Source organism: Ictalurus punctatus, chromosome 11, assembly GCF_001660625.3.
Source record: "Ictalurus punctatus breed USDA103 chromosome 11, Coco_2.0, whole genome shotgun sequence".
Lineage (NCBI taxonomy): Eukaryota > Metazoa > Chordata > Actinopteri > Siluriformes > Ictaluridae > Ictalurus > Ictalurus punctatus.
Genome location: NC_030426.2, coordinates 24,073,178 through 24,094,785, shown reverse-complemented (window position 1 = coordinate 24,094,785; position 21,608 = coordinate 24,073,178). Strand labels below are relative to the sequence as shown.

At 41.3% G+C, this 21,608-nt stretch overlaps 2 protein-coding genes across 4 annotated transcripts; one reads left to right on the top strand and one right to left on the bottom strand.

Annotated features, from left to right (window-relative positions):
• Positions 1-949: 949 nt before the first annotated feature.
• trim25l (tripartite motif containing 25, like) lies at positions 950-16,445 on the top strand. Of its 2 annotated transcripts, none has more exons than XM_017479336.3 (21): positions 950-1,619; positions 2,607-2,702; positions 2,969-3,202; positions 4,535-4,691; positions 5,758-5,823; positions 6,571-6,615; positions 6,797-6,835; positions 8,133-8,195; positions 9,019-9,084; positions 9,384-9,440; positions 9,801-9,863; positions 10,008-10,073; positions 10,165-10,236; positions 11,082-11,150; positions 11,226-11,297; positions 11,385-11,444; positions 11,670-11,720; positions 11,838-11,855; positions 13,218-13,280; positions 13,431-13,496; positions 14,130-16,445. In XM_017479336.3, the coding sequence occupies exons 1-21, from the start codon at positions 963-965 to the stop codon at positions 14,705-14,707; spliced, it is 2,658 nt and encodes an 885-aa protein (XP_017334825.1). In that variant the 5' UTR covers positions 950-962; the 3' UTR covers positions 14,708-16,445. The 2 variants fall into 2 exon arrangements, with proteins under 2 accessions (XP_017334825.1, XP_017334824.1); XM_017479335.3 differs by having other exon boundaries at positions 6,794-6,835.
• A 1,837-nt stretch (positions 16,446-18,282) lies between these two features.
• Positions 18,283-21,489, bottom strand: LOC108271661 (zinc finger protein 239). Of its 2 annotated transcripts, none has more exons than XM_017479380.3 (2): positions 21,273-21,489; positions 18,283-20,853 (listed from the first exon to the last, which is right to left on the bottom strand). In XM_017479380.3, exon 2 carries the CDS (start codon positions 20,758-20,760, stop codon positions 19,945-19,947), a length of 816 nt encoding a protein of 271 aa, XP_017334869.1. In that variant the 5' UTR covers positions 20,761-20,853; positions 21,273-21,489; the 3' UTR covers positions 18,283-19,944. The 2 variants fall into 2 exon arrangements, with proteins under 2 accessions (XP_017334869.1, XP_017334868.1); XM_017479379.3 differs by having other exon boundaries at positions 18,283-20,827; positions 21,273-21,488.
• Positions 21,490-21,608: the final 119 nt, after the last annotated feature.

The window sequence follows — 21,608 nt, the reverse complement described above, 5'->3', positions numbered from 1 at the left end:
CCAATCTGGCAACCACTTTAACTGTTAGGTCTTCTGCTTCTCCCCGGAGCAGAGTGATTCTTGCCCCAGTGGTCTGTTGCAGTTCCCGCGTTTGACCACTAGGTTCAATAATAACTCTATGGCGTTAAATCAAGTCAGTGTTTATCCGTTACTGCGATTGCGCAACATCTAGAAAGGCGATCAAATCAACGGAACGACAGCTAACATCCGTCGAATAGCAATATTTGATTAAATCATTGGTTGTGCAAAACATGAAATTAGCATTTCAACAGAATTTTAAACGTACGCATTTGTGATTGAGGACTTTATGAAAGACCTCCAATAAGCTGTTAGAGAGGCGTCTATAAGTTAAATTAGTGCTGATTGAAGTAGTAATTTAGTGAAGAGCTTGGTCTTCAGTCTTGGTTTGAGACAGGCAGTGACTCAGCTGTTCAGACAGCCTGGGGAAGTTCATTCCACCACCTGAGTGTGGGACAGAGGAGATTCTGACGGCATGTTTTCCTTGTACCTTGAGAGATGGTCGGTTACATCGAGCCGTGATAGATATACAGTACTTCTTGCGTATTTCTTCTACCTGGATGGAGCTGTGAAGATCAAGCTGCTGGGAGAAAAGAGGAAATGGAGGAATGGAAGAGTGAGAGGATGAATAGAAAGGGGGAGGAAAATGGAAAGCTAGAAGAGAGAGAGAGAGAGAGAGAGAGAGAGAGAGAGAGAGAGAGAGAGAGAGAGAGAGATGCTGGAATGACAGGTATGTTGGTCCCTGTTTTTCTCCTCAAACCTGCTCTGTGAGTGAAGCCCCGCCCCTAAACACCTGAAAGGTGACAGTGACTCACCCTCAACCCATCACACACATCCTCACAGAGTGTGTGTAAAGTTGCTTGAATTTGCTTAAAGTGCATCAACTGTATTACTTTTTGTGTGTGTGTTTAATGCATTAGCTCGATTCTTTCTTTTCTGTAAAAATGAGTAGAGGTCATCTGTGGACGGAGGAGCAGTTTAACTGCCCCGTTTGCCTCGACTTGCCCACCGAGCCCGTGACGATCCCGTGCGGTCACAGCTACTGCATGCACTGCATCACCGACTACTGGGACTCGGAGCGCAAAAAGAGCGGCGCGTGCAGCTGCCCCGAGTGCCGCCAGAACTTCGACCCTCGTCCTCAGCTCTGCCGTAACACCATGCTGGCGGAAGCCGTGGAGCAGCTCCGCCGGGGCAACCTCAGCTCGACAGGGCGCGAGTCCATCCGTAACGCGCGCCGTGCCGCCGCGTCTGCGTCCGAGCGGGGAGCGCGCGACCGCAAAGCCGCCGTGAGACAACTTCCTGCCTCGTGCGTGCCGTGTGACCGGTGCGTGGAGCCGAGAGCCGCCGTGAAAACCTGCCTGACGTGCATGGCGTCGTTCTGCGAGAGTCACCTCAAGCCGCACGAGACGCAAGCCAAGCTGAAGAGCCACGAGCTCATCGGGCCCACCGGAGACCTCACGCAGAAGATCTGTCCCGAGCACAAGTACCTGCAAGAGTTCTACTGCCGCACGTGCCAGATCTACATCTGCTGGCTGTGCACGAGCAACCAGCACAAGGAGCACGAGAGCGTCTCCACGCAGGCGGAGCGCGCGGAGAAACAGGTGCGGGAGAGTTTAAAGCGTTTAAACCCTGCGCGTGACTGATGTGTCGTTTTCCAACGAGTCGACTCTTCCATCCGAGTCAGTTAGGTGAACTCTCTGAGTCGACTCGCATATCTAAAGAACGGTAACACATCCAAATGAATCAGTACAATATATTCATAATTCTCGAACGCCTTTAATCAACACCAGAGTTGTTGGACAGACTTTAGAGTCAGAGTCATATTAGGCTATTGATGCAAGATTCCTTTATGTAGGCCCTTTCTTGCTTATATTTATTTAAAAAGATTTTATAACAAGTAACATGCAAAGTATAATGTTATTTTAATAAGAAGGTAGAGAAAGATTTTTTAAACTACTTTGGTAGGCCGATTGTGAATCAAAAAACAATCTGTCACTGAGCCACTTGGGAGCCGAAAGAGTCGGCTCTTATGAGTGAGCTGAGTCGATTGATGTGACTCACTGAAAAGAGGCGGAATTTCCATCACTACTGCAGATGCATTTGAAACATCTCATTAAACAATGATTATAAGTTATTATTTGTTAAATAACGACACATTCCTTAATCCATTTATTATTAGCCTTAGATTGTTTTGAGCACCCAGTGTACCAGTACCTGTGTAGATCGTTACTACAGAAACGATAACGTATTAATAGAGCGAGCGTGTTAATATAAATCTGTGCTTTGGAGCTGTTATAGAAAATTAATCAACACCTTCTGACCACTCAGAGTTGAGAATTGAACAGCACTGTGCTATAAAGCATGTTAACACTGATGTCATGATAGTACTGCTCGTTGTTGGTAGGTATTAGTGAGGTCTCATGGGTTCTGTGTTATGAGCGTTAGAATGTCTTATAAAGTGTGTTAATATTATTAGAGAGTGTTAGTGTTAGTGTATTATTGTGGGGTAACTACATATTGTATATTTACAATTAATGATGCATATTTTAAATGTTTAATAAGACGTCACTGCCTTTTCCCCGTCTCAGAAAACCCTGTTGATGGTTCAGGTGGAGAATCTGCAGAAGCTGCAGGAGAGAGAGAAGGAATTCAAAGACATGAAGAAAGTCCTGGAGACCCTCAAGGTGGCCATCTTTAATTCAATAACACACACTTTCATCTTTTCAAACACAGATTACAGTATTTAACAGTCCGTGAACGCCCTAAACACACCCTGTGCTAGTGTTCGAGCCATCACACAAGTTAAACAGGTCTGAATGTGTGTGAGACGTCTAAAGTAGCTGCTTACGTCAGACACGAATGGAATAGTTTATCTAAGCCTTTATCTGTGTGATGTGTGTGTGTATGTATGTGTGTGTATGTATGTCTGTGTGTGTGTGTGTGTGTGTAGTGCTCGTTCGACACAGTGAGCGAGGAGACGGACACGGTGCTGTGTGAGCTTCAGCGCTCGGTGCAGCGTCTGGCGGACCTGATCCAGCAGGTGATGAGCTCCAGCGGGCAGGAGAAGATCAGCGAGGCCCAGCAGCTGGTGGACAAACTGGAGAAGGAAATCAGTCAGCTGAGGAAGAAAGACTCTGATTTAAAGGAGCTGGTGACATGTCAGGACAATATCTACTTTCTCAAGGTACACAAGCAAATCCAGGGTTGGCTCCTTAGTTCACTTCACCTCGGGTCACTTATTTTTATCCTAACTGTTACACAGTGTTGGGAAAAATACTGAAAAAGTGAAAGTATCAGTAATGTGACAGTCCTACGCAATTAAACAACTTTCAAATGCTGGCGTCTGCATTCATTGGATGCATTACACGGGAATATAAATAAAATGCTAATAAAAGTCACAGGATCCCATTCTATGGCTGTATAGCATACACTCATTGGCTGGATGAGAGAAGGAGAGAGCTTCAAGATGTTTTAAATAAAATTTAAGTAAAAAGTAAAGAGGCAATGAATAATTAAAGAACATGAGGAGCTAAGAAGATAACAAACTGGGTGTATAGAGTACAGGAAGCCATAGGGGTCAGAAAGGTTCAGGTGTACATGGCAGAAATGACCGGAGGCAACAGAACTAATGCTGCGTTCATGGTGCCTTGTAAGTACACGTTTACACCTGTAATGACGTCACCGAGGTAGATCTGACGTCTCTTTTTTTTAAATAACATGGACGCCTCCACAAACGCATGTGTTCTGTTTGCTTTGTCAGAACATAAAGCTGATGAAAAGCTACTTTAACCACACTTTTCCAGTTACAGGCCTGTTTTTCTATAGTGAACTTTAACCATTCATGCAATATTTGGGGTTGAAATTGACAGCAGCGGGTAATATCAGGTAGCATTAGCAACAAGCTAGCCAGCTAACATTACTTGTGTGTAGAGTGATATCTCTAATGTTGATGATTACCTTCTTAAAACAGCAATTATTATGGTCAGTGATCTAGATTTAACCAAGTACTGCACTGTGCAGGTATATTAACTGATCTAGAGCCAGTCCTGCTCGTTTAAAAGTAGAGAAAGGGGATTTATACTGTTCACAGCGTGAGCGGCCATGTTGATTTCATGTCGCTCTGTAAACAGATGAGGAAGTGGTAGTTGAGAAAACTACCCCAAGTTGAAATTTCATGTTGAGGAGGTGTTTTCTGTGATTTTTACTAGTTGGAGGCGAGGACTTCCAAGTTGTTGCGAAAGTGTGGATAAATAAACTACAGAGGGGTTCGATTTCATCATATTTTAACAAATAATACGTCAATGATGAAGCATTGTTTTTTTTTAAATTGTAATAATAATAATAGCAATGAATCTTTTCAAAACTGATAGAATAATAATGTCATGTTTAATATTAGACTAAAATACCAATCAGTGATCCAGATCATTCATTTAGTTCAGATTTGGCAGTTTTATCAAGTCATTTAAATAATTTATCTACATTTCCTGTTTAATTTTTCTCCTTCTGCTCACACCAGACGTATCAGTGTCTTTGCTCTCCGGAGCTCAGTGAGCTCGGCGATTTCACGGTCAATCTGGACGCCTCGTTTGATCCTGTACAAACCATCGTTTCGGATCTCAGGGAGAAAGTGGAGAACACGTGCAACCAAGAGCTGGACAAAATTAACAAGACAGGTCAGGAACACTCCCAGATACGAGCACACAGATACGTACAGTATACTGTTTATTCTGCATGAATTCAAGCTCACATCCTGCGTGCATTGAGAACGTTTTGTTTTTGTATGAAACACAAGATAATTCCTTAGTGATACACAATGGCTTGCCCCTGGTTAATCGATCAGTATGAGTAATAAACTGGCCACTTGGTGCATGTGTATAGTATGTACCGTATATTCCTTTAGTGTTGGAATAGACAATCTAAAGATATATTACAGAAATCTGGATGCAGATTTAGGTCTATAATGAACAATCCAGAACGGAAGATGGCAAGAAAAAACTCCCTGAGGTGACACTAGGAAGAAAACTTAACATGAAGCAGACTCAAAATGGAACCCGGTTTCTTCTGGGTGAAACCGGATAGTGGGATTATACCATAAATGATTACAGTATAAAGCTGTAGACGACTAAAGACAAACAGTACTCGGTGTATTGAAAGGATGTTTAGTGTGAGAAGATTGTGAATAAGAGTCCTGGGATAAGCAGAGCACAGGACAGTCTTTATGATTACAGCAGCAGCATTTAAGTACAAAGCTACAGTGTCCAAAAGATTAAAACCTTTTTTTTGTAATTGTGAGACTTTTTAGTGTATATTTAGTGTATGCATGGAGGAAAAGTAGCGTATCAGGATGAATCAGGCAGGTCTGGAGCGAAAGAGGAGCCCCAGGAGTAACAGTGTATTAAAGCATCAGAACACCTCACTCTCTATGCCCATGAATCCCTCTCGATCTGTGCCTTTATCGAAGAGAAGAGCTGTTTTTACTAAATATAGTCAGACTGAGACTGAGCTTAATATTTCTGACCAGGCAGACAACATTTAAATCACTCGCACTGTTCGTTGTTGGACATTTTTGCTGTATGTGTCTTACACTCAGCTGATCTTGATGATCTCACCTGAGGTGTTGATTTGGTATACGGTTCAGTGTACGGTTCTTGGCGATGTATTATCGCCACGCTTTCCTTTCTCAATCACGCAAGCCTACAAGCTGCTGTGCAAACCCTAACGCCATCGGTTTTCCTACAGTGTTCAACACAGCGCCGTTCACAGTGACTGAGCGACAGAGCGGACAGAAGCCGGCCATTTTAAAATGTGAGTAAAGTCCACTACTGATAGATAGACAGATAGATAGACAGACAGACAGACAGACAGACAGACAGACAGACAGATAGATAGATAGATAGATAGATAGATAGATAGATAGATAGATAGATAGATAGATAGAGTGCACAAGCATGTGTATCCAGAATAATAACAATAAACATAAACATATTCAGAAGTAACTTATAATGGTATACTCCTATATAGGATATAAAGTAAATATAGCTTTATATTCACATGATGAGTGTAATCAATGGTGCAAAAAAAGCAAGTATGGAACTACGGATACAGAACATCCACAGTTGGACAGTTCCATCCATCCATCTTCTATACCGCTTATCCTTCAGGGTCACAGGGAAACCTGGAGCCTATCCCAGGGAGCATGGGGCACAAGGCGGGGTACACCCTGGACGGGGTGCCAATCAATCGCAGGGCACACAATCATACACATTCATACACTACAGACACTTTGGAAATGCCAATCAGCCTACCATGCATGTCTTTGGACTGGGGGAGGAAACCGGAGTACCTGGAGGAAACCCCCGGGAATCAAACCCCCAACCCTGGTGGTGTGAGGCTACCGTGTTAACCACTACGCCACCGTGTGCCAGCTGTACGCTGCAGTAATATGAGTAATAAGCAGCATGAGTGCAGTAAGCAGAATGCAACTCTGGGTTAATGTTGATATAACTACTTAACTATAAAGCTGTAAACGTGTTTTCTCTCTGTGTCCGTCAGTGTTTTCTGGAATCGGAGCCAAAACATCAAGCAGTCGCACACAAGGTATCATCTACATGTATATGTAATAATATCTGATTTTACTCTTTTTTTTATTTTATTTTCAGGCTTTACTCGTATCTCATATGCCTCTGTGTGTGTGTGTGTGTGTGTGTGTGTGTGTGTGTGTGTGTGTGTGTGTGTGTGTGTGTGTGTGTGTGTGTGTGTGTGTGTGTGTGCGCAGCAGGTCCCCCTCCACTGCCTTCTGTGAGTGTTCGAGGCCCAGGTAACATTGCAGTAACATATCCATTCCAAATCTGTCTGTCTCTAAAACTGTCTATGTTTTAAACAGTCCCTAAATCTATCTCTAACTCTATTTCTACCTCTTAAACTGTCTGTCTATGTTGTAAACTGACCCTCTGTCTCTAAATCTGCCTGCACGTCACCAGTATTTATCTATCTGTATCTAAAACTATCAGAACTGATTATAAATCTTTGTCCATCTGTAAAACTGTCCACAGAATATTAGGAGGCGAAATTAGCCACAACATGAGTTTGTGAGGGTATGTGTGTGTGTGTGTGTGTGTGTGTGTGTGTGTGTGTGTGTGTGTGTGTGTGTGTGTGTGAGAGAGAGAGCGAGAGCGAGAGTGAGAAAGAGCACCTTGGGTATATAGGCATGTGCCAATTCAAAATTTTAATCTCATAACATTAGTGCTGGGTAACTAGCTGGCTAGATAGATAGATAGATAGATAGATAGATAGATAGATAGATAGATAGAGTACAAGCAAGTGTATCCAGAATAATAACAATAAACATATTCAGAAGTATCATAGATAGATAGACGGACAGACAGACAGACAGATAGATAGATAGACAGACATACAGACAAACAGATAGCTAGACAGACATACAGACAGATAGACAGACAGATAGACAGACAGATAGACAGATAGATAGATAGATAGATAGATAGATAGATAGATAGAGTGCACAAGAAAGTGTATCTAGAATAATAACAATACACATAACATATTCAGAAGTAACCTGTGACTGGGGTTACTGTCTGTGAGTTCTCGTACGAGCCTTGCAGTGAGTGTTCTCCAGCTCCACCGCCCCCCTGAACAGGATAAAGCTCTAGCTGAAGATGAATCGATTTCACAATAATCTACTTTTTAATCATATGCGAAAATATCGTCATGACAGGATGTTTCTAAATGTAGTAATAATGTAGCTGTTCCTGTTTTCATCGATGCTTAATTACCATTTTATACATTTTACATCATCAATTCTAGCACGCTGTCCACTCGACCTATTCAGATTAGATTAGATCGGATTAGTTTGGCCAAATATTTCAAATAACAGCAGCCATTCCAAAGCCAATTTCTATACAAGACAGACTTCATCCTGGAATAATCCCCTTCCAGACATGCTGCCTCCGACACAAAGTGATAATATCTTTTATTTGTCCATGAGAGCAATATCATACATGATGAACTGTAATAAGTTACACCCTGATATTCAACACATGCGGATTTCTATGTGGATGAGATGTTTTACCAAAGATGTCTTGTCCTCGTGTTAGTTGATAGAGGGTCAAACTCCCCAAGACCGAGAGCGAGCTACAACAGAGAGGAGCGAGAACAAGGTATTACACACACACACACACACACACACACGTGAATGCATGTACAATATTATATCATCTTTAATCCTTCATAGAAATGAGTCATTCCTATAGTACAGAATGCACACAAAGGTCAATGTACCCGTATTTTACAATTTATCTATGAATAAGAAGTTAAAGTTGAATTGTCTGACTTCCAAAATTCAACTTTGCAGTTTGTACATAAACAATATATAGGCCCTTTTTTTTTTTTTTTAAATTGAAGAAGGCCATATTTATTTTACTAATCCTATATTTGCATACATTATTTCATTTTTTTTTAAAACTAATTGTATATTTTTTTTTGAGTGATAACATTAAAAACGTGATTTTATGATTATAAAGTAACATCTGTAGAACCTAATACACTAAATGTCCTGCTGATATGAATTTTGTTTACTGCCTTTTTCCGTTTCGCCCAAATGGCATGCAAATCTTTGCACTCGACTACACGTCACCCGGCGATTTTCAGCCTTTAAATAAGCTACACAACATCCAAACATCTTCCCTCCTTTTCTCTTCGGTAGAAAAGGCTTTAAGAGTAAAATACTGAGAAGACTAACAACAAATAAGAGGAAATCATTTGTATTTCAATGTATTCAAATGCTTTTATTTGAAACCATGTATGTATATATGAAGCCAAATCCTTCATATATACATACATATACTGCCATTCATATATATATATATATATATATATATATATATATATATATATGACAGTATATGTGTGTGTGTATGTATATGTATATCAGGTGTCATATACTGTATAAACAGACTTTTCATTGTGTGTGTTTTGTCTCAGCTAATAATCGGAGTGTGAGATCTCTGACACCGAGAGAGACGCAGAGGAGAGAGGAGAGAGAGCAAGGTGATCTAATCATACCTCACTGTACAGTAACAATACACTCCGTAATTACCGGACTATAAAGCCTACACATCTAAATTCATTAATCAGGCTATATCATTTGTGTACATTAGTGTAACAGGTGTTTTTTTGTTTGTTTGTTTCTTTCTTTTTTCTGACATTTATTACAGCCTTTTAAATGGCACATTGGTTCCTCTTACAGGTTGAATAGACTATAAAAGCATTTTATAGTCCAGAAAATATAGCACATATTTCATTCACTATCGAGGGTGTATTTGTTTTTCCATGTCCTTCGTCTACAGAGAGGGAGATTCAAGACTCGGCAGTATCTCAAAGCAGAAGCACAAATGATAACGTGGGTAAGATCACGCAAGAAAACCTGTGTATTTTAGTGTCGTCGTTTTATTTGTGGTATCTTCAACAGTGAGACCTCCGGTGATGTAAACTGATTCACGTTAGCTTTGTATAATTATCCTTGTACGGAGACGAAAAAGAAAACACAAATGCCATTGCTGTGTTCTTTCGTTATTTCCGCAGGGTTTTGCCTGTTTTTAAGGATCAAATGCTGAGATTGTGTCTGAAATGCAAGCTGGATAATACAGATTAGGGGCAAATGCCGACATGTTAATTGATAAAGCAGGCTGTGTTTTCAAAAATAATGTGTGTGTTGCAAGGTTGCACATGAAAAACAGTTTACGCATTCATTTCTGCCTCATTAGCTGACACTTGGAGTATACGCTCTCTACGCCAGTCGACACAGAGGAGAGAAGACCAGGAGCAAGGTGAGACACACACACACACACAAAATAGTGGATGCTCATGAATATTTACGATCGAGTTCTGCATATACAACGATCGGGCCAGGACCGGACCTTGCACGTAGATAGACAGTCATTCACATACACGTCTCTTTTTTTTCCTCACAGCTGATAACTGGAGCTTAAGTTCTGTCAGGTCCAGAGGCAGACCGAGGAGAGACCAGAGAGAGACAGGTACGTTGCATCTTAACACGCATCTAACTCACACTCGTTTAACATCTCTCTCTAGCTCTGTGTTGATCTGTCTCCGTGTCCTCTCTGTTAGCTAATGGGGAAGTGCAGAGTTCCCAGAGAGCACAGGAGACAGCGATGACCAGACAGCAACCACAAAGGCAATGTAAGATGCAGAACACACACGAACCTAGGGATTCCCCCCCCCTCTTAAAACGATAATAACCACGGACATGAAGTAACAAGGTCGTCTTTAAATGCGTGAATGTTTTTGATTAATTGATTTCAACTACCATAAGCCTGGTACATGTATTCTTTTGGTGTGAATGTGATCTTTTTCTATCAGAGCAGGCGTGTGTGTACAACAGTATTACCATGCCTGGCTAGCTCGTGTTATACAAGAACAAAATGATGCAAAGACATATACTATATAACCAAAAGTTTGTGGACAGTTGATCATCACACCTATGTGCTCGTTGAACGTCCCATTCTGGATTCATTCTCCACTTTGCTGTTATGATAAGCTCCACTCGTCTGGGACGGCTTTCCACTAGGTTGTGGGGCGTGGCTGTGGGGATTGTGAGCATTAGTGAGGTTGAGATCAGACTCTGATGTTGGGATGTCGAGGACGCTCCAGTTCCAGTTCATCCCAAAGGTGTTGAGTGGGGTTGAGGTGCAGGAAACTCCAGTTCTTCCACCTTCTTCCAAGCTTGTATTCAAACCGTGACTTCATGGAGGTCGCTTTGTACACAGGGGCACTGTCTCGCTGGAACAGGTTTGGGTTTCTTAGTTCCGGTGAAGAGAAACTGTAACGCTACAGCACACAAAGACTTTCTATATGATAGTGTGCTTCTGACTTTGTGGGAACAGTTTGGAGAAGAAGAAGCAGATACTGTATACTGTATGTGTGATGATGTGGTGTCTACATACTTTTGGCTATATAGCATATAGTAACAGATCACACAAACAAACATGCGCGCATTTTAACACTCTTTAACACTTCTCTTTCAGCTGATAGCTGGAGCTTAGGTTCCATCAGGTCGATCAGAGGCAGAGAGAAGAGAGACGAGAGAGAGACAGGTACACAGTGTCTTAACGTAGAGGTAAGGTGCTGATTATTCTTCCTGACACACGTTAATCGTCTCTCTCGGTTAGCTAATGCGGATGTCCCGAGCTCACCCAGGACACAGCAGACGGCGGCGACCAGACAGCAGCCCGAACGACAATGTAAGATGTTTTACTCGCACAAAAAACAGTGCTCATGGTGTCGAATGCACGTCTAATCGTTGTTTCCTTATTGCGGTGTAAAATCAGCCGATCGCTGGAGTCTGAGCTCACTGTTACCAAGGAACCGGAGGAAGAGACAAGAGTCAGGTGAGAGAAGGAATAATCCCTGAGCCGCTCACACGAACACACCCAGCTGTTTTATCATCTCCGTGAGATATTTCCACTGAATCGTGTCTACACCTGAACCAAATCCCAGTTCGAATGTCTAATGTCAGTATCGTGAATAACGTTTAGTTCTTCATATAAAACTGAAACCCACTCTGAGAAGCTTCATTCAGGCATCAGTTACGCACTGATTTTCTGTTCTTCTAGTGAAACAGGCCTCACCTATACAACAGGAAGTAGAGTCTCTGAAGGATCAGTGTAAGTCACACCCGCTCAATACACTCAGCTTACTCCTGAAGCGTACATGCTTTGCATTTTTTGTATCCTGTTTGAGAAATTTAACGCTAAATGTTTTGTTTCTCTCTCTCTCTGCAGGGGGAAACCAGATTGAAGGTAAAACTTGATCTTGTATTGATACTGACCAATTCAGACATTTACAGTATACAAACAATACGGACGGACCAACACACACACATACATACATACATATATACATATATACACATATACACATATACACATATACACACACATATATATATATATATATATTAATATATATATATATATATATATATATATATATATATATATATATATATATATATATATATATATATATATATATATATATATATATATATATATATATATATATTAATATATATATATATATATATATATATTAATATATATATATATATATTAATATATATATATATGTATATATTAATATATATATATATATATATATATATTAATATATATATATATATATATATATATACACATATATATATATTAATATATATATATTAATATATGTATATATATATATATGTATATATTATATATATGTATATATTATATATATATATGTGTGTATATATATATATATATATATATATATATATATATATATATGTGTGTGTGTATATATATATATATATATATATATATATATATTAATATATATTAATATATATATATATATATATATGTATATATATATATATGTATATATTATATATATGTATATATTATATATATATATGTGTGTATATATATATATATATATATGTGTGTGTGTATATATATATATATGTATATATTATATATATATATATGTGTGTGTGTGTATATATATATATATATATATATATATATATGTGTATATATATATATGTGTGTGTGTGTATATATATATATATATATATAAATATATAAATATATAAAAAGTATTAAATATATATAATATAAGCTTATAATATATATAAGCATATATAAGTATTTTAGTTGTGCCCAAAAGTTTGCATACCCTTTGCAGAATCTGCTAAATCTTAATCCTGTTATCAAAATAAGAAAATCCCATGTTGTTTTTTATTTGGTTCTCTCCTGAATAAGCTATTTCACATAACAGATGTTTACATATTGTCCACAAGACAAGATAATAGCTGAATATATAAAAATGACCCTGTTCCAAAGTTGGGATTGAATTAGATGGTTCGTTCAGGGTTCTGAAACTTTCTACTCGACGATCACTTTAACTGTTAAAAAAAAAAAAAAAAACCCAGACCCATACAGTGCAGATTTATTTTACAAACAAACTATTCAGAAACATGTACAATAATATTTTTGAGCCAGAGCGTTTTTTTAAGATGATATTATTAAATTATATTAGTAACAAGATTGATAATGATAATGGTGCTATTATGGTACTAATGGTGATTTTGGTCCGATTGTTTCTCTGCTCAGTAAACCCTGGACTTTTCCTGGACTCTCCTCCCGCAGACTCCTCCATTATCCCTGCCTTTTCATGTGAGCGTCTTCATCATCTCCTCCTCATCTCCTCCAACTCATTCCATGCATAAAATCCCCCTAGATACTGCATTTACACTTATACACATCCACATAGAGTCCCTTCATTTCTTCTAACAGCTTCATCATCCCACTTTCCTTCCCCTGCAGTGAGAGAGATCGATATCGACAGCATCCAGGCTCCCGAGCCGAGGAGCAGAGACGAGTTCCTGCAGTGTACGTGCATACAGACTCACACACACACTGAGATCCAGTTACGTACACGGTGTAATATACTCAGATTACTACTGGATCACTGCTCATTTTAACGACTTTAATTGGAGACATTAGACTTCCATGTGGGATAGTTTGTTAACATGACACTGAGAAAACACCAGACTTTTATGTCAGAAACCAAATGGTAACCCGGTTAAACCTACTCGTGTCTGTTTTCCTTTCTGACGATATTAATTTTGAGATTTTTGACTCACGCAGTACACTGCTTTGTATAAAGCTGTAGTTAAGACCGCGATTGTCAAGTCCAAGACCAGGACTAACCAAGACTGGGTCAAGAACGAGTCTTAAGGGGGTCAATGCCAAGTCACGATCAAGTCCAAATGAACACGTCTGCTTCAATTGTGCATATTTTCTAGAAGAACGAATTACTTCTTGACTTAACGTTGTATATACTACTTTATTTTAGTGAGACCAATGCCCAAGACGCAGTCTAAGTACATATGCCAATTAGTCCGAGCCTAAGTCCAAGTTAATACCGAAAACGTCTTGAGACCGGAGTCTATTACAACATCTAAAAACCCACACATATTAAAGAAAAATAATTAAATAAATCTCTCTCTCTCTCTGAATTAGATGCCTGCGAGCTGACCTTTGACCCCAACACGGCTCACCGGCGATTAGTTCTCAGTGAAGATGCCACCAAAGCGACACTGCACACCGCCACCCAATCGTACCCCGACCTCCCTGAGCGATTTGACAGCTGGACGCAGATTCTCAGCCTCCAGCCACTCAGCTCTGGCCGCTGTTACTGGGAGGTGGAGTGGCGTGGGCGGGGCTCTTCAGTGGGTGTAGCCAGTACCTCTATGCCCCGTAAAGGTGCGGACGCAAGGGCAGGGCTTGGCTACAATGGCCAATCATGGAGTTTGGAGTTGTCAGACATGTGCTGCGCTGCTATGCACAACAACCAGAAGCAGGAGATCTCAGTGACGTACTGCCCCCGAGTGGGCGTGTTCCTGAACCAGGAGGAGGAGTCTCTGACCTTCTATGGTGTTGATGATGTGCTCGTGCACCTACACACGTTCCACGGTGTCTCGTCCAGTCGGCCGCTGTTTGCCGCTTTTGGAGTTGGGAGCGGCGTCGGAGTCGGCCTCAACTTCGCCAACGGAAACTTCAGCGCGTCTACAGACAGCGTTAAAATCTGCTCCCTCTAACCCAGATCATTCCATAACCTTTTCTCCAGATTACTGATATGATTTGGAAAGATATAGTGAAGTATCACGCAGTCCTCATACTCGTGTGCCAGAATGCCATTTTAAAAATTCAATATTCTTAAGCACTAAATGTTTTTTTGCTGTTTGCTGAGTTTAGATTAGCATTAGTGCCTTCATGTATCACGTATCAATCAGAGTAATTCTAGCCAATCACGGTCTTAGGGCGTTTTCAGACCTGTAGCTTTGCTCCGAAACTGTTACAAATTCTTACATTGTCGCATTTTCTCCTTGGCTGGTTCGCTTTCACAAGGCAACGTTTCAAAGCGTATCGAAACGTGTTCATGCGAGTCACACGTGAGGAATCTGTCCTCTCATTGGTCAGAGTGCGCCTGTTTATCTTCCGGTGTTCCGGTCATAGCAGTCATCCATCAAGACGGATAGACAGCAGCTCCGCGAGCATATTATGGCTTTCTTTTTAGCTGTAGTTATTATAATTGATCTAATCGACATGTTCCATGGAGCGATTAAAGTGCTTGAGACTCTCGCGAAACACCTTGTAAACTTTTACGCGTTTTTGAAAGTTGTCAGAAATGTGTTCGTTAGATCAAATTTCAACGAGGCGTTTTAGCTTGGTCCAAGTAAAACAGTGATTCGTGTTCCAAACGAGCCGGGTGTGAAAACACCGTTAGAAGTCTTAGCTCATGGATCTTAGCTCGACTTTGGTCAATATATCAAGCGGAGAACAATACAAGTGGTGCTACCGTACAAGATTTATAATTGAGTTCTCGAGAAGCAAAGTGCGCAGAGTAGAGGTGTAAGGTTTTTTTCCTTTGTTTGTTTTTTTTTAATGTGGGGTCGGCGTTTTAGCGGTTAGCTACGTGCTGACAGAAGAGATGGGTCTTTAGCTGTTTTTTGAAGATAGTGACAGATTCTGTGGTCCAGATTGAGGTTGGAAGGGACCACTACGGGACAGTTAGTGTGAACGTTCTGGAAAAGGACCTCGAACCACGCCGAGTAGGCACTACTAAGCGTCGGTCGTTAACCGACCGCAGATTGCGTGAGGGAACGTAAGCCTTCCGGAGAGAGTTGAGGTAAGGGGGCGCTGTTCCAGACAAGATCTTGTACGTGAGCATCGAGGCCTTGAATTCGATACGGGCGGCTACAGGAATCCAGTGGAGGGAGATGAAGAGGGGTGTGACATGGGTCCTTTTGGGTTACGTAAGAAGAAAATGAACTCTCTCGTCCTATGAACGTTTGAAAAGAATGAACTGGCTTCAGATATCTGCTCAGAGAGACTCGGTTTCATTATACATCATAACTTCTAGCACTGTTTACTCAGGAGGATTGTTAACTCACAAGGTTTGTAGTTTAGAGTTAGCTGTTGTATTTATTAGCAATACAGATAGCTAGCGTTTTCAATCAGCCACTGTTGATTCAGCACGGAAAACTTCCGTCCAGACAGCGAACACCACAACATCAGAGTTCTGTTTCACTCAGACCTTCAGCTAGGTAAAGGCTTTTCTTTTCCTCATTCTTTTTCTGTCTGGTTCTCAGTTGAATATCCTGTACTCAGTTTCTTTCCATCAACTTGTTTTTCCTCAGAAACTCCTTTTGTTTTATGCTCCTGCTTCTAATTTTGCTTCATTTCCGAGCTTCATGTAGGCTATGTATAAATACATAACTGGAGCTCAAATGCTATTTAAATAAACGATAAATAAACCGTGTGAACAGTCGTGTCGCGTGGCATCTCCGACTGAATCGTCAAGAGAGGACTGCAGCCTAGAGCCCCTGCTACATGGGTCTTTCGTACTATTAAGTGGAAGCTTTTCAGTGAATATCGTCTCTCATAGCCCGGATCCTGCGCTGCCGGATTCCCAAAATACTTTCCGTCCCTCCGATTTTTTCACCATCTTGCGATCACAGAAACGAACTCCTCGATATTCTGAGACGCTTGCAATTTTTCTAAATTACAGCAGAATGTCCGCAGATTTGAGCCAAGACGTGTCCGGTGATGTCATGTCCACAGCACAATGGATGGCGAACCCATTTGTTTGTGACCAGCATTCTGCACTTCCATCCACCTGGAGTCCCCATAAGCCTGGTGTTGGATCTGCCTCTGGTAGTTCAGTCCCATAGGCCCCACTTTCAAGAAATTGAAACGTACTTTTCGTTAGTGATTAGCACAAAGTGTAGGGAAACTAGTAGCCGGATAACTTTGATACGTGTGGTTTGACGTCGTTGTTTAATTCAAGATTTCTACCCAAGTTCCCGCAGTTCTGCAATGCTACTGACCTCACAGTGTTCCATGAGAGCAAATCTGAACATTTCCTTGTCGTGCTCGGTATATACAGTATATACGGGTCCTATCTAAACCAGATGGCAGTCATCCAGTCCTCAGACAAACTGTTCATTTGTCACAGAAGAAAGAGGCAACGGGTTCCAATATCTACGCAGAGGCTTGCGCACCAGGTTATGGATCCGTCACGGTCACGGTGTATAGATCGGCTGAACGCCCAGCACCTGGCATGTCACGTTTGTTGGAAATCTTTTCATAGTCTAAAGTGAGCGAGAGTCAGAAATCTGTTTGCAGAAACGATGTTTTTCAATCTTGGTTGTGGAGACAGCAGACCGTACAGGATTCGAGTTTTTTCACGATTGTCGCAGCCCAAAATGCTCGATTTTTCTGCCTCAACTTTCTAGATCTGCACAGGATTTTTGTGGGAAAACTTCTCGAATTGGCGTAATTGTTTCGCACGCTCTTTCGCCGAGACGTCCGTTGGTAAATGAGACTTTTTAGCTGTACTCGTGTTCGGCGCACGTGAATCGCGGGGCGTTTGGACCGAATGCACGTCGCGATGATGTCGCATTTCGGGAAAAAAAAAATGACAAGCTCCTCTGTAAATCGTGGCGTTAGATCGATTTCGCGTTCATTTCTGCGATTGCGAAATCCTGGAGGGACCGAGAGCTGGTGTTCTTGAGTGCTCATCAAACAATAGCACGTACAACACATTACCACGTAATACGGCATGAGGTCGATAATTACACCTGAATATTGACTCTTTCTTGTTGCAAACCTGCACGCGGGGTTTTATCATCTTCTAGGATTACTGCAGGTCTTCAACAAGGCGAACTGTTAACCTTTTACGAGCGCGCACACACACACACGCTCGCTCTCACGCATTCTTAGGTAGAAGATCCACGGTCCAAAGTTCGTACATGTTCCGACACGGTTACACGAATGCAACCTCCGAATTAAAATAACATGCATGTTAATTCATTATTAGACAATTTTATGATGCAATTTTTGTCGAGGAAAATGATCCACATAAAATCAAAAAAAAAAAAAAAAAAAAAAAAATAGAATCAAGAATTAAGCCAATTACGGTTAAGCAGACGTTAATGAAGTCCTACATTATTAACGTATTACCCGTCGACGTTCAATAAAAATAAAATGCTAACATCTGCTACTTTAATTAAACATATATTATAATTAGGGCTGCAAAAAAACAAACAAACATTTTAATAGTCAATTAATCAACAAATAATCAGATTAAATGTGGCTTGTACATGAGGACTGCTGTAATAAATAACCAGTTGGCATTTTTATTAGCTGTTTTTTTGCAATAATATAATTCAAATATAAATCATATAGAGTGAGGAACAACTCAATATCTTGTTACTTGACTTTCTCCTCTCTGGTTAATCAAGCGATGACTGTTCTTGTAACAGGGAATAATCCACTGGAATTACGGAATTAATTACGGAACGAGACAAAATTAAACGGGTTAAAAAAATTTTAAAAAATGAAATTTACCAGCACATATACATGTCAAGCGTATTGAATGGAATGTAAAATGAGGCTAGAACATCTACGGTTTCGTATGTTTCAGTTACCGAGCACGAGCTTTCGGCTATTTTTGTTTTAATGCTTGTGTCGCAGTTTTTTTGCACAAAACAGAAGCGATATTTTAAGAATGTCGACAAAAGATCAATGCGAAATGTTCTGCGTTTATATTAAATGATGCTATGCGATTAAATCTGGGTTTAAATCTCCTCTCGCTGTAGTCGCTACGATTAAACACGGCGACGGGTCTCCGAGAGCTGACGAGTGTTGGGACGGTGATTTGAATGGCATCCAACGCAATAGGCGTGGTAGTGTTTAACGGAAGGCGGCGGAAGGCATTTTAACGCACGCGATCGAACGGAAAGGCAAGCCCGTTCTACCTGGCAGGATTTCTGGGAGATCGTAGTGCGTAAGGATTTTACAGAGGATCCAAAACTTCAGAATGTTAGTTAGTTAGATTTATATAGCGCTTTTCTAGACACTCAAAGTGCTTTACGTAGTATAAGGGGGAAATCTACTTAACCACCACTAGGGTGTAGGATCCACCTGGATGATGCGACGGCAGCCATAGTGCGCCAGAGAGCCCACCGCACACCCGCTGTTAGTGTAGAGGAGAGAGTGATGTAGCCAATTCAGAGATGGGGATTATTAGAGAGCCGTGATAGAGAAGGACCAATGAGGGGATTTCGCCAGGACCCCGGGGTTATACCCCTAATCTTTTACGATACGTGTCCAGGGATTTTTAATAACCACAGAGAGTCAGGACTTCGCTTTACCGCAGACTGTGCTGTTTTTACTGTAGTGTCCCCATCACTATACTCAGGAATTAGGACCCACACAGACCATATAGTGAGCTCCCCCTGCTGGCCCATCCAGGTACTGGTCAGGCTCAACTCTGCTTATCTTCAGCGGGAAACCAGGCGAGAGCTGCAGGGAGATATGGCTCAGCTAGGACGACCCACTTAATATCAGGCGCTCGTGTCACCTGCCGTATTATTCCCGAAGGAGCCAGTTCCGACCGAGAAGCGCAACCTCATCGCTCTTTATAAACTGGCTACCTGTGCAGAGTACGGGGTGATTCTTTTTGTCACTTTGTCATGTGACCTAAATGCGATAAATGTGTTTCCATTTCATTTTCTCGTAATACTGCATTGTCGAATTGTCTGAAAAACCACCTCGTGAGAGCTTATAAACTTTCTTCCTATCTTTGAGTCCCCCCCCGAAATTCACGCGTTTCAATTACCCGATTATTAGTTGGCGATTTCAGACGAATCGTTGCAGCCCTACGTCCAACACTTTGGAGCAAAGCAATAATGATGTGTGATAATAAATCTTTGCACCTTTTTTCAAAAGCAAGAGCTAAACGAAAGGCAAAACCCAAACACAGTAATAATCAGATTTCTTGACTTGACGCATTCACGTGCGCCGCCTCCGCTGTAATGCACTTGTGTGTCTTAAATACACTCGAATACGCGAATCTCAGTCCACAGCGCGAGCAGTGATACGGCTTCTCTCCGGTGTGAACGTGTTGGTGCGTTTTGAGGTTTCGACTATCGCTAAAGCTCCTCCCACAGTATAAGCACCGATAAGGCTTCTCTCCCGTATGCACGCGCTGGTGTAGTTGGAGATGACTCTGCTGCCTGAAACTCTTCCCGCAGTCCGAACAGTGATACGGCTTCTCGCCGGTGTGAATGCGCTGATGTTGCTGGAGCGTGTCCTGCCGCCGAAAACTCTTCCCACACTCCAAGCACTCATAGGGCTTCACTCCTGAGTGAACACGCTGGTGCAGCTGGAAAGTACTCTGCTGGGTAAAACTCATCCCGCAGTCCGAACAACGATACGGCTTCTCTCCCGTGTGAAGGCGCTGGTGCTGTTGCAGGGTGTCCTCTCGGGTAAAACTCTTCCCGCAGTGCGAGCAGCGATACGGCTTCTCTCCCGTGTGAATGCGCTGGTGGCGTTCCAGATGTCTTCGCTCAATAAACCGCTTCCCACACTCCGAGCAGTAATACGGTTTCTCTCCCGCGTGGACGTAACGGTGCGTCTCGGCGTTTCCCAGATCGTCGAAACTCTTCGTGCACCGGTACGTTCCCGGCTGCGCTTCTCTCCACGTAGTGTCAACGTGCTGAACTCCAGGTGAAACCTGCTCATCGCTGGAGATTCTCGTGGGTACGTTCTCGTATTTAACCTCCTCCGATTTCAATTTCATCATGGTGACTATGAGGTTTGTTTGGAGGAGCACAAAAAGGAGGAGACTGCCGTCAGGAGCGTTCTCATTCCTGGGACAAAGAAAGAAAAAGAATACCTTGAAGAAAAGCAAAAAAACAAACATAAACCATAAGAATAAACCTATAAGACAATAACAATGATTCATTTTGGCATATAGTCTCCATTCCTCTATTTAATTGATTTCTTTGAGCGTTTTATAAGAATTCATTTTATCCTCTTCTAATAACAAGCCAGGTCATATAGGGTATATAAATGTTTATTTTTTATTTAAATTTAAAAAGAAAATCAACTAAAAGCTACAGCGTTAATCATTACATCAGTTTTGTGACCTGTCTCCAAGGCTGAATACTAAATAGAGCGCTACTGGCTAAAAAGTGCACTACATAGGGCACATATACTAGTAATTCGTTCCCTATGTAGGGCACGTAGACAGGAAATAGAAGTGTATTTGGAGTTCAGCCACTAGCTCAGCTAGCAAGCGTTAGTAGAACTTACCTTAAAGCAGGCGTTAAAGCCGAACGTAGTTAACCATCTCAGATACACATAGAATACCTGTCTTTTTTTAACTTTCCGAGATATAATAATTTTTTTTTTTAAATATAATAATCCTGTAACAAAAATGTTGCGTTTACGTTCAGGTCAGAAGGCTAACCTGGCTCTTCTGCAAAAACGCAGCGCTTCTTCTTCTCCTTCTTCTGGGTATTTACTGAGTTTAGTTTTTGTGCGCATTACTGCCCCCTACCGTGAGTGAGTGTGTATTTCACCAGAGACCTGCTCAGCACAGGTATTGACTCGTGTCGGTCACGTGACGTGGTTTATTAGCCGCTAATT

Bases quoted from the DNA above. Each gene is read 5' to 3' on its own strand.
- trim25l (XM_017479335.3), top strand. From the start codon at position 963: ATGAGTAGAGGTCATCTGTGGACGGAGGAGCAGTTTAACTGCCCCGTT. The intron at 3,203-4,534 runs GTACACAAGCAA...TGCTCACACCAG, and splicing joins ACAATATCTACTTTCTCAAG to ACGTATCAGTGTCTTTGCTC. The intron at 11,445-11,669 runs GTGAGAGAAGGA...CTGTTCTTCTAG, and splicing joins GAGGAAGAGACAAGAGTCAG to TGAAACAGGCCTCACCTATA.
- LOC108271661 (XM_017479380.3), bottom strand. From the start codon at position 20,760: ATGATGAAATTGAAATCGGAGGAGGTTAAATACGAGAACGTACCCACG.